The sequence below is a fragment of the Plasmodium yoelii genome (genome assembly GCF_900002385.2).
Source record: "Plasmodium yoelii strain 17X genome assembly, chromosome: 12".
NCBI lineage: Eukaryota > Apicomplexa > Aconoidasida > Haemosporida > Plasmodiidae > Plasmodium > Plasmodium yoelii.
This window is the reverse complement of record NC_036184.2, coordinates 483,786-496,787: the sequence shown is the minus strand read 5'-3', so window position 1 is coordinate 496,787 and position 13,002 is coordinate 483,786. Positions and strand designations below refer to the sequence as shown.

The 13,002-nt window shown below is 23.0% G+C and overlaps 5 protein-coding genes across 5 annotated transcripts; 2 read left to right on the top strand and 3 right to left on the bottom strand.

Annotated features, from left to right (window-relative positions):
- Nucleotides 1-74: 74 nt before the first annotated feature.
- On the bottom strand, nt 75-1,289 carry PY17X_1211100 (protein phosphatase PPM10, putative; the record flags this gene model as incomplete). Its single annotated transcript, XM_725325.1, has 1 exon — nt 75-1,289. The coding sequence occupies one exon, from the start codon at nt 1,287-1,289 to the stop codon at nt 75-77; it is 1,215 nt and encodes a 404-aa protein (XP_730418.1).
- Nucleotides 1,290-3,397: 2,108 nt separating this feature from the next.
- On the top strand, nt 3,398-4,828 carry PY17X_1211000 (metalloprotease, putative; the record flags this gene model as incomplete). The annotated part of the gene is made up of 3 exons (XM_022956725.1): nt 3,398-3,511; nt 3,674-3,778; nt 3,992-4,828. The coding sequence occupies 3 exons, from the start codon at nt 3,398-3,400 to the stop codon at nt 4,826-4,828; spliced, it is 1,056 nt and encodes a 351-aa protein (XP_022812584.1).
- Nucleotides 4,829-5,388: 560 nt separating this feature from the next.
- On the bottom strand, nt 5,389-6,384 carry PY17X_1210900 (uncharacterized protein; the record flags this gene model as incomplete). The annotated part of the gene is made up of 1 exon (XM_725328.1): nt 5,389-6,384. One exon carries the CDS (start codon nt 6,382-6,384, stop codon nt 5,389-5,391), a length of 996 nt encoding a protein of 331 aa, XP_730421.1.
- Nucleotides 6,385-7,993: 1,609 nt separating this feature from the next.
- PY17X_1210800 (conserved Plasmodium protein, unknown function) lies at nt 7,994-9,760 on the top strand (the record flags this gene model as incomplete). Its single annotated transcript, XM_725329.2, has 1 exon — nt 7,994-9,760. The coding sequence occupies one exon, from the start codon at nt 7,994-7,996 to the stop codon at nt 9,758-9,760; it is 1,767 nt and encodes a 588-aa protein (XP_730422.2).
- Nucleotides 9,761-10,272: 512 nt separating this feature from the next.
- Nucleotides 10,273-12,855, bottom strand: PY17X_1210700 (uncharacterized protein; the record flags this gene model as incomplete). The annotated part of the gene is made up of 1 exon (XM_725330.2): nt 10,273-12,855. The coding sequence occupies one exon, from the start codon at nt 12,853-12,855 to the stop codon at nt 10,273-10,275; it is 2,583 nt and encodes an 860-aa protein (XP_730423.2).
- Between the last annotated feature and the right edge of the window lie 147 nt (nt 12,856-13,002).

Sequence of the window (13,002 nt, the reverse complement as noted above, 5' to 3'; positions counted from 1 at the left end):
AAAAGTTCAAATTATTTGAATTTTTTCTATTTTTTTATATTTTCATGTTCATATTATTTTTTTAAAGGAATGATTTAATTAATGCGAGCACATGCCACAGAAATATCGTCATCAATATCATACAAACCTTTATTGTGGACATTCATAGAACTATAGTCCTTACGCATGATTTCCAATTCGGATATTGTATAGATATAAGCAGATCTTGCTATTGCCTTTGATAATATACTAAAATCAACACTTGATGCTATAGCTAATACTTGATCATCTTGTAAAGCATCCCATATGACACTACTTCCAGAAATAATAATGTCACCTTTTTCTACTGGGACTTCTTCATGAATCAAACAATTAAGATCATTATGACCAGCAGGTCCTACAGTACCGAAATATTTATATTTTCCATCAGTATATGTTCCTTTATGTATAATTTGTCCATTTCGTATAATTATATATTGTTGATTTCCAATTAAACTTGCAGATATTGTGTTATCATCATTAATAACTATTGCACAAATACTTATTGCTCCGTTATAATAATTATTTTTAAATGCATATTCTACAGCATCTTTTGATTTAATTCGTTTATTACCATTTACAATTTGTTTAAAAAGGGTTAAAAAATAACGGGCATATTTTCTTGAATCTACTGTGAACAAAGTTGGAGTACCTTCACGAGCAAGAATCATAAATTTGTTTCCTTTCATACAATATCCGTTAGTTTTGTCTGTACGAGGAAATTTTCTAATTGTATAATTAATGGAATAAGGTCCCAAATCTGGACTAGGTTCTTTTTTATTTTCAGGCATTTTGGAAGCTAACATGCTGGATATGGGTTTAGAAATAGGGGAAGTATGTTTTTTATGTTTCCTTTTTTTATATATGCTATTTATAATACTTCGGAAACAATAATAAATACCGTCATTTGGTAATATATTGGACACATTATCATCTTCAGAAAGTGAAACATCATCATAGGAATATGTACTGGAAATGTTTTTGCTAGGGGTGTATAAGGATTTTTCAGAATTACTTAAAATTCTACCTAAAATGTTTAATTTATATTTTTCTTTCGTATTTGTCAACACTTGGTTTTTGATTTCATTTGAATAACCACTTAAATTATTCCAATGTATATCGTATTCATTTCCTTTTTTCAAATTAACATATGTATTAATTTTGTCTATAAAACTATAAGAAAATTCCTTCACATTATTTATGTAGATTAGAGGGATGCTTGAAACTGTGAGTATATAAAATGCAAATTTTGGAAGTACGCATTTTGTCATTTTTGAAATATATAGAATAAAAATGTCTTTCTAATAGTTTTCTTTCAAACTTATTATGTTAATTAATTAATTAAATATATGTATGGATATAAGCATAAATTTGATATATGTTGTTCTCTTAATTTATATTGAAAAAATTAAGATAATTCAAATACAAATATAAAAAAATGACATATTAAATTACCGAATCTTAATCAGAATAATTAAATAATAGTTAAAAACAAAATACTAAAACACATACTAAAAACAAGTGCTATACAACTGTTGAATTCTAAAAATATTTATACGCTTATAAAAACAAACACTAAATCGCATACTAAAAAAAGTACTTAATTATTGAACTCTAACAATATTTATAAAAACTAATACTAAAATACATACTAAAAATAAATACTAAACTTATTGATTGCTAAAAATATTATATATTTATAAAAACCAATACTAAAGTACATACTAAAATAATTACTAAGTTATTGATTGCTAAAAATATTATATATTTATAAAAACAATACATATATATCTGTATACATTATATGAAACGAAACAGATAATATGTTATATATACGTTACAGCTAATACAAAATAATAGTGATAAAAATCAAACTAATTTTATTCTAATTTTTTTTACAACAAATAAATTGTAATTTGGGTTAAATAATTATATTTTACTAAAGAATAATATTATTTTATTTTATTATATTATATTTTATTATATTTTATTATATTATATTATATTTTATTATATTATATTTTATTATATTTCTTTAATAAACTATAACTATATTGTGGCAAAAATATATAAATAATTTCAACGCACATATACTACCATATAGTCAATGGTTATCCAAATTTGATTAATAAGATATTTATGATTATTTTCACCTATTTTATATTATCATTAATTTATTTGTTAATTATACATTTTTAGTTTCATAAAATTTGTATATTTATTGGTTTTATATAATACAACGAAAAAAGTGAAGAATAACTTTTACTATCATCTAAGGTATAAACATAAGCAAGCTGTATATATAACTATTTAGTACTTAAATTATATTAGGTTATAATACTAGCTATTTTTATAAAAAAAATTAAGGAATATAACAATATAGGTTATTGTATTAATGGTTATATTACATAAAATGGCGAAAACCCTTTAAAACCTTATTCATAATATTAAAAATTGGTCATTTTTTTTTGTATTGTTATAATTACGATTATATTGTGTTTACTAATATATATAGAGGAAAGGGTTTTTCATTATATTATTGTTAATATTAACATTTACGTTGTATATTTTTTATAAGTTTTATGTATAAAAATAATGGCAGTATTTCATATGCTATGTTTTTTTTATACATAAAATTTATATTTCAAAAATTTTATAAAACAATGAAATAACAATGGGAATATATTTATACAAAATAATATTGAAATAATTCTTTTACAATTTTTAAATAATATTAATCTTAATTTTATTCAAAATTTCAAAGTATTTCCTTTTATATAAACATTTTGAAATACTTGCAAGAGAAAATAAATAAATATTATATATATTATATACATATATATTTATTTATTTGTTCCATTTTTTAAGTTATAGTTAATATAATATTGGGGAAAAATATTTACGTTTTTATGATTGGCAATTATTTTGAAGATCCCCAAAAAATGAATAGGCCTATTTCTTGTTAGGATTAGTAAATAAATTGTTATAAAGAGCCAGTAGATACGTAAATACAGTATACACTTAAAAATTAACAACATTAAGCTATATGTGTTTTGGCTCTATAAAAGGTTTTGATTTTGTGTGAAAGTAGTACGAATATATTTGTTTAGATGTGTGTGTATGGATAAATAAAGTGACACACTCCCTGTGTTTCTTAAACTAATCGATAAAATGACGTGACTACAGAAAGAAACTGATAAAATGTATATGTTCATTCATTTGAATTTATTATAAAAATTTAACATTTTCGAGATTTATAAATAATACATTGATATATATATGTATTTATATGTATGCGTGTATTGGGAATAAAATACAAATATATAGAAAAAAAAACTAAGACTAACGACAAGCAGGTTTGTATAATTTATTTATCAACATGAACATTAAAAATTTGGATGATATAAAATATAAAATTCACAAAATTCAAGTTTTAAATGACAATGATGATAAAGCTAAGACGATATTAAATAAGGCTGCTGAAAAGGTGCAGGTAAATGTCTGAAACATAGAAAAAATATCATTGATAAAATAATCGTAGCACCTTTTATTTATTATACAATTAACATATTGCAAGTTTATTTTATAAAAACAATTTTAATGACATAAATTAATTTGTATTTATTTTTCTTTTGTGTATTTGTTTCTTTTTTAGCCAATTATGAAAAAAAGACGTTTTTTGGTTGAATTGCTTTCCGAATTTTTACCAAAAAATCCAAACTTGCTAGGTCTCAATATTGTAGGGAAATCTGAAATTAAGGTATTATAAATTATTTTATTTTGTTACTCCTTAATTATATATATATATATTCATGGAGATATTATTTTAATGTATCATAAAATTTGCAAATTACTAAAAAGCTATTAATCGTATATATTGTACATTTTATATTTTGAGATAATATGTTGGTTCATGATTGTATATAATTACGATAGTTATATATTTTTGGATGTCACTTTTATATGTCCACAGATAAGACTTCGAAAAAAACCAGGGGGAGAAATATTTCACTTTAATGATATAATTGGAACATTATTGCATGAATTAGTACATTTAGTACATAAACGCCACGATAAAAATTTTTATGCGTTATTGGATAAATTAGTTTGTGAATATAATGAATTGTATATATATAACAATATAAATAATACTTATGTGAATAATAAAAATAAGAGTTTAATCAACAATATCAATGAACATAGTGATAGTTATAAAAATAGTGATAGTTATAAAAACGGGGCTAACAATAAAAACAATCTAATAATTTTAATTGGCGACGATTCCAAAATTGAAAATACTAAGAAAAGTTCTATTTGTTATTCTCAGCCCAAACTTATGGCTGCACAAGCAGCAGAAAGACGATTAATAAATAATTTTATAAATAATGATGGAGAAATAATAAACGTATCTCTTGAAAGTTGTTTAACAGAAAAACAACGTGAAAACTTAATAAAAAGGAAAAAAGAATATGATGATAAAATATGTTTGATACAAAATGACGTTATTATAATTGATTCGATGAGTACTATTCCAAAAAATAAAAAAAGAAAAAAATTGACGAAATTTGAAAATAACAATTGCAAAAAAAATAATGGAGATAATAACATTTGTAATAATAATGATTGTTTAGAAATTATTAATTCAAATCAATCAAATACTGAAACTAAAAAGACATTAAAATTATGTTCAAAAAACTTAAATATAACAAATCCAGTACATATACCAATTATTACTGATAATACTACATATATTAAATCACAAAAAAAAAACAAAGTAGAATATATATTAGATGATAATACTAACCCATAAAACATATTATTTTGACAAATACTGAAACAAATTCTACAAGTAGGAAATGACTATATTTAAAAAAAAATATATTTTGCATCGAATAAAAATAATTAATATTTTGATGAAATTCCTTTTGCTTTTTATTAAAAATTGTAGCCATCAAAATAAAAGAAAAAGGAAACAATATATATATTGTATATTCATTTGTATTATGCATGTACAAGTAATTTTTGTTTTAATATTTTTTTGTATCCAATTTTAATTATTTTTTTAAGTTATTTAATTTTGTATTAACTTTCTTTAATCTTTTAATATTCTGTTCATAAAATATGCCAAGTTATGGTTAATTCAAATAAAAAAAAATATATGCAAATTGTATGCATATGGCTAACAAAAGTACTCACAATGTGTGTATTTTTGTGTAAGGAATAAAATGAAAACAGAAAAAAGGTAAAAAAAAAAAAAATTTTACTGATACTATATAGGACCCTTAAAATTGGTATATTTGGTTCATATGGAATATATATAAAACATGCATTTGCATTATAGTATTCCTCTCTGTACGTTTATTATTTTATTTATTTATCATCTTTTTTACTATTATCATTATTAGAAGTACTGTTTGGGGACTCTTTGGAAGGATTCATATCTTCTGCTTTATCTTCATTTGTTTGGTCAGGAATATTTTCAGTTGAATTATTTGCCTTATTTTGAGCTAAATTGGGGGGAGCTGATGGTATTAATGGGGCAGATGGAGGTAATAATGGGGGGCCACTTGGTGGAGCTGATGGAGGTACAGGTGGTGGACAAATATTTTGAGGCATAAAATTCGAATCCATTGATGGAAAGGTATTATGTGGTAATTTTGGAAGAAAAGGTAGAGTAGGAAAATTAATATTTGGAGGATATTTTTGTGAAGTGTTAATATTTTGTGATGATAAATTTCCAGGATACCCTATAGAATGTTGTGATGGTATTTGTGTAAGCATATTTTGATATATATTAGCACCAATTGGTGGAGGTTGAATTATAGGAGCATTACTATTTGAACCTGGTGGATATAAAGGTATATATGGCATATTTTTTTTTAAATCAATATTATTATTTAATATCATATTATTAGTAGGTTGAATATGTGGTGAATTAAAACCTGGAAAATAAAAGTTTCCCATTTGTGCTTGTTGTAAAAATTGTTCCATTGTTGGAGCCATAGTGACTTGTGCCCAATTTACTCTTTGTTGTCGTTTAATATTTTTATCACCTAATTTTTGTTTTAATTTATTTAGATTTTCTTCAATTATTTCAGTTGGTACTCCATTCATACCTCTTATAACAATTTCAGGATCGTTTCTTTTTGGCAAAGAATTAGGTACCGTTTTTAAATTTGTTTTATGAACCTGCATCATGTGAACAACTAAACCAGTAGCTACATCTAATTTTCTATTACATTGCGAGCATTTAAAATGCTTCGCTTTTTGATGCTGAATAAGAACTTTTTCATCATCAAATTCTCTATCACAATAATAACAAAATGGTTTCAATTCTATATTTATCTTTCGCTTTTTTCTTCCCATTTTTCCTAATTTTATAATCACTTTTATTTATATAAACATTATACTGTGTTTGGGTAAGGGAATTATTCCATGATAATAAAACGTGTTTATGGCAATAGACTAAGATACATACCCAATGTATATATTTATTTAATCATTTAATTATTTAATTTTTATTTATTTGGTTGCTCTATCATTTGCCTTTTCCAAAAATATAAATCCATATCAAAAGTAGAAGAATATGTTTTCCCCTTCTGTATGCTAAAAATATATTTAAAAAGGAGAAAACAAAAATAAAAATATATCGAAAAGTATATACATATAACATATACGTATAACTTTATATATATAAGATATATTTTTTAAGGAATAATACCCTTTAAAAAAAAAAAAAAAATGTCGAATCGTTTTATTTCGTATATCATTTTTTTTATATTGGTGATGGAAAAAAAAATCAAAAAAAATCAAAAAAAAATCAAAAAAAAATCAAAAAAATATGATTACGATTCGTTCCAAAATTTCCCTGGGCACCTACCTTATATACTTAACAAAAGTTACGTTATATTTTTTTTATGAACATAAGTTTGTTTATATTATCATATATATATATTTTTTTAACAATTTAAGTGAAAATAGTTAAATAAATAAAAATAATTCAATAAAAAAATATTATAATTCATGAGAAGGACATATAACATATTTTATATGTAATAAGTAAGGTATAGGAATAAATGTGTTCAGAAAAAATGATGTATATATAGGCATATATTTATACATGTGTGATTGTATACATTTTTATTTATATTAATATTACTAATATTATTATCAAACTGAAAAAAAACAAAACAATATGTTTATAGCTTTTTATTTATTTTATTCGTAATATTTAATGTTTACTAGTATTGAGTAGTTGTGTACAATTTTTATGCCATTCTTCTAGTCTCTCTATATACAACTTTGCTTTATTTTACTTCACTCTTTTGTATGTTCTTTATTAAAAATGTGTAAATTAGCAATTTTTTTATATGTATAAAACCTTATATGTTTGTAACCCATCATTCGATTTAAAATGGGTAATAGTATTTCCAACTTATTACTGTTAAATCTTATGTACTAGCTTAAGATGTTCTTAATTTGTACCAGATTTATAAACATATTACAATTTTAAGCAATATATATATTTATACTTTGCAGTGAGACACTTTTATTTTATTCAACGTGTATACACTAATCGTAGTTAATATATGTGTAACGATAAGTGATGAAAAAGGAAGAAATATAAAGTATAAAACAATTTTAATAATTAATATTTTCTCCAAAAATTGGTATATTTTTTTTTTATTCATTTTCCAAGTGTAGTATGTATAAAGGATAATTCATTTTATTTATTTGTATTAGCATCGATTTTTAATATTGGGGGTTAGAGCCAATAATGTTGATAACAGACTATATAAATAATGGGAATATAATAAAAGGACGTAAATAAAGTAAAAAAAATAAAAATACAAAAGGGGGATAAAAATGATCATAAAATACAATTGTAAATAATTTAGAAGGTTTGGTTTTATTTTGTTCTACATTAACCAAATTCATTTTTTTAACATTTTTGTGAATTAAAGTGACGTAAAAAATGGGGGTAATTTTATTCAGGAAATTGGGAATAACCAGGAGATTGTTTGGAACAATTCAAAATTTACTGAACGAGCCTTTTAATATTTATACTAATAATCATATAGTAACATCAACACATTTTTCAAAAGAAATATATATTATGAATAATAAACTTCTATACTATATTAGAGATTATTTTAAATTAAATTATTGTCTAAACATTTTGAATAATAGTCAGAATAAAACAAGAATAGGATGTCTATTCCCTCCTTGTTATTCTCAACTTATTTTTAAATTTTGCATTTTATTAAATAATTTTGATTATGTATCAATACCTACACCAATATATAAATCAAAACAAATAAAACAAAAATATTCTTTTTATATAGCTGAAAATAATATCGATTTAATTTTGTGTCATCCTTTTTATAAACATTATATTGAAGAAATAGCTTATAATTTGCAATTACCATTTTTAATATGTTATGATAAACCAGATATAATAACACCCCATGAATATTTAGAAGATTTACAAGAAGGCAAGGAAAAGTTTGCTCACAATTTATTTCATAGCATGGAAAAATCGAATGATTTGATAAAAGAATGGGAAACAAATGTAGAGGGGAATGAAATTACAATGCCAAATAAAGATAAAAATTTTGAGCAACTTGCGAATTTAAAAAGTGAAGAAAAAATAGAAAAAGACCAAAATGATAACTATCTACATATGCAATTATCCAAAGAAAATGAATGTGATAAAAGCATAAAATTCAAATTATCTGATATATTAGAACAAGGTAAAAGTATAAAAAATGCTATAGAATTTAATGAAGAGAATAAAAATGTATTAATATGTTTGCCTGCTAATAATATCCAATATTTTGATATAGTATTTAGTATGATAAATGTGAATGCAACAATAATATATCCAGAAATATGTAAAAATAAAATATTAAAAAATAATTACATGGAATGGTTTAAAAATAATATGAAAAGTAATAAAGATAATAACTTTTCAATTCATGATTTAATTATAAAAAATGATTTTAAAAATATTGATTTTGATTTTATTGATGGTCCAACTTTATTTGAAGAAATACAAAATAGTGAACAAAAAATAAATATATTAATATGCAACAATTATTTACTTCGTGATTTTATAATTTTTTTTGAAAACTCACAAATAAATAATATAACAAAACGAGAATTTATACAAAAAAAAGCAAATCATATAAATACGATTATAATAAATGGTAACGAAATAATGCCTGGAATTAATAAAAAATATATAGACAAAATTAAAAATATTTTTATAAATGCAAAAATCTATCAAAGATATATAATACAAGAAATAGGCACAGTTTGTATATTAGATTATGATCAATTAAATAACGAGAATATAAATTATGATAGAAAACTAGCTGGTTATATATTACCAAATATATCTATAAAAATAGATAAAGAAACAAATTTAATGAAAATTAAATCAGATAATATATTTAGTGAATATTATAACAACAACAAAATTACTGAAAATTCATTTGACCCAGATGGATTTTTTAAAACAAAATATTTGGCTTCTCTAAATGAAGGACAATCTTTATTAAAAATAGAAGGTATTCATAACAGTTTGGAAAATATGCCTGATGAATATTATTTATACTACAAACAGAGGCGAGATAAAATGGAAAAAAACCCTCCTGGTTATTTGAAGAGAGTTAAACTCCAAGGTAAAATATGGGGAAATTTCCACGCAAATAAGAAGAATTGGAAACGAAAATTTTGATGGTAAACATAAAAAGAAAAGTATCTTTACCTTTTTTATGAAATAATTTTAGTGAAGAATAATTTATTTTATTTCATTTGGCCACTGAAATTATTTATATGTTACAAAAAATACACAGTAGATTTCTAAAATTATGTTTTTTCACGTACATATGCATGTATATACATATACATATTTGTGGTGTACTATACACATGCTCTTATCCTAAACATTTAAAAAAAAATTCCCAATTTTGCCTATGCATACTCTTCTGTATGCAAATTAGTATATTTATTTTTATGTTTAACTTTTTATTTTAAAATATAATTAATTTTGTTTTTTTAACCAACATGGAATGCTTCCACACTGATGTGTATAGTGCATTAGAGCAAAAAAGTAAGAATAAACAAAAAAAAATAAAATAACACGATACTGACGATGCAAATGGTAATTGTTGCCTCGTAAATGTGTGTTATAAGTCTTTCGTTATACAATTTCGGTTTCACGTATTTGTGAATTCTGTTTTAGTATCTCTACAATTTGATTGATAAATTTTGAAGTATATCTTTAACTTGGCTTCTGAGTTTTTCATCTTTTGTGAAAACTTCTATATCATATTTTGTGTAGCACGTTATGCTTGAATTTATTGATTCGATGAATATTCTCCAAATATAGTTTGATTTTGAAATATCTGATTTATCATAATGTCTAGTATCTTGGTCAGATTTTATTTGGTCAGATTTTATTCGGTCAGAATTTTGTGTGTCGTTCGAATTATTTGACTCATCTATTTTTAAATCACTTAAGCTGTACCCACTTTGCACCAAAAGATTTATGAATTTTTTTTGATCAATGGCTCCAAACATTAGTGGAATTTCAGCATCATTTGATTTGGAGTTTTTTGATTTTAGGTTATCTATTTTATCGTCTTCTTGAGTATATGTATTGTCCATAGTATCTTTTTTCATTTTTTCATCGGTTTCTGAATGTTCTATAAATTTTTGGATATCTTCTTCTTTTATATAATCACCAAAAAGGGTTGATGTATATGCACATTGCGTCTCAGCACCATAAAAATTATTTTCTATCAAAGTTAAAACATTTTCTAGATTTTTTTCTCCATCTGATGTGAAGCATATTGGTTGCATTTTCTTTTTTAAATGTAAAAAATTGTTATAAATAATTTTTTTTTTTTCTAAAGAATGAATAAATATGATATTATTTTTTAAAAGCAATGTTATTTCGATATTGTGTATTTTTTCAGTGAAATTCTCTGGAATTTTAGGATTGCTACTTCGATTATTACTATTTTTAGAATCATTGACATTATTGCTATTGTTTTTTTCTTCCCCTTTGCTTAAATTCGTATTTGTCTGAGCTTTCAAAAATATATTTTCTAATTTATGAGATAATAAATAGACACAGTTTTTATTTTTATTTGTACTAATAATATGAAGGATATTCATTTCATTTAAATCCCAACAAAGGGGACAATAGTAAACATTAATATGTTTTTCATAAATTTTGTATGGATATAATACAGAAATAGGATCATAATAAGGGTCAAGTAAAATAATAGAATTATTTTGATCCATTCCCCATTTTTCTAATAATATATTGGCTTCAGAAAATCGAAGTGTACTATCTTGAATAAAACAAACACATGGATATCTAAAATTTTTGGAAATATCATTTATTGAATTTTCAACAATTAATCGATTATTTTTTATCATAATATCTATAGAAAAAGGACCTTGAGGGTTTGATATTTGGCTACATTTTTTTTTCTTTGATTCCTCAACCCATTCAGCACATAAATCTGCTTGATGTATAATATTATTTATATTTGGCATAACACTAAAAATTAATACTTGTTCATCTTTTGTTAAATATTTACTTATTATTACTCCTATGAGTTCTACTAATTCGAGAAAGTAAAGATAGCACAAATCAACAGGTATTAAAACGCAACCTTTTTTTTTTATGGTTTTTAAAACTATCGAACATATTTTATTTAGGGTATCTTTATATGTTTTGTCGAAGCAAACATTTATTTTGTTTGATATTTTTTCATTAATATTTTCATTCGTTTCTTTACAATTGTTAAAGTCATTGGAAAGTTTTTTACTATTGTTAGAATCATTGGAAAGTTTTTTACTATTGTTAGAATCATTTTTTTTTACTGATTGATTTGTTTCATTTGGTATAGAATTTAACACTACATTTTCGACATCGAGATTCTTTTTTATCTCTATTTCATTTTTATTTTCCTTTTCTTTGGGGGTAATCAAATATTTTTTATCACTATTAAGATATGATGTAAAAAGGACAAAATCAGCACTTGGTAAACAAGATGAATCAAATACAGAGGGATATCGTTTAATATTATATGAACTTTTATTTATAATAAATATAGTTGTGTAATCATATTCGATAAAAAAATTTGAACTTCCTAACGAGTATCCACTACTATATAATGTTATACTTATTGTTTCATCATTTTGTCTAAAACTTATTTTTTCTTTATAAGATAATAAATGTAAAGAATTTTTTAATTTTATTTTCATATCAAAATATTTTTTTTTATTAAAATTTTTTTCATTCAAATCGTATTCAGATTTTGCATAATCATTAGTAGAATTATTGTTGAAAATGTCAAATATTGTAGCATGATCATCTTCAAAAGGCATATACTTTTCTTTTTCTTGTAAATTTTTCACAGCATTTATAGAAAATGTATATGTTGGTTTTGTGCATATTATTTGTGTATCAGTTAGATCAAAATATCTACACAATATTGGTAAACCGATCATACATTCACTACATGAAATTAAAATGATATGAATTTTTATAGGGAGAACACTTATATCTAATAGTAGTTTATTAGATGTAGAATAAGTTTCTAAATTTGTTATATTTATATTTTTTTTTTCATTATAAATTTCTTCTTTTTTCTTCTTTTTTTCATTATTTGATGATGCGCCTCTTTTGAAATTTAATATTTCTTCAGGATTTAAGGGAATATCACATAAAATATTAAAAGATCCCAGTTTTATCAAATGGCTACTTACACTTTCATTATCAAAAAGTTTTGTTACTTCAAATGAATCACACATTTTTAAGGATGTCTCTATTTATTAGTTATGCTTTTAATTTTATGTCATTCGAGTTATACTCACCAAAATCTACGATTCATGATATGCATGAATCTATATATGGATGTTGTATCACCTTTTTGTATTATCCACATTAGTGGCTTTTAA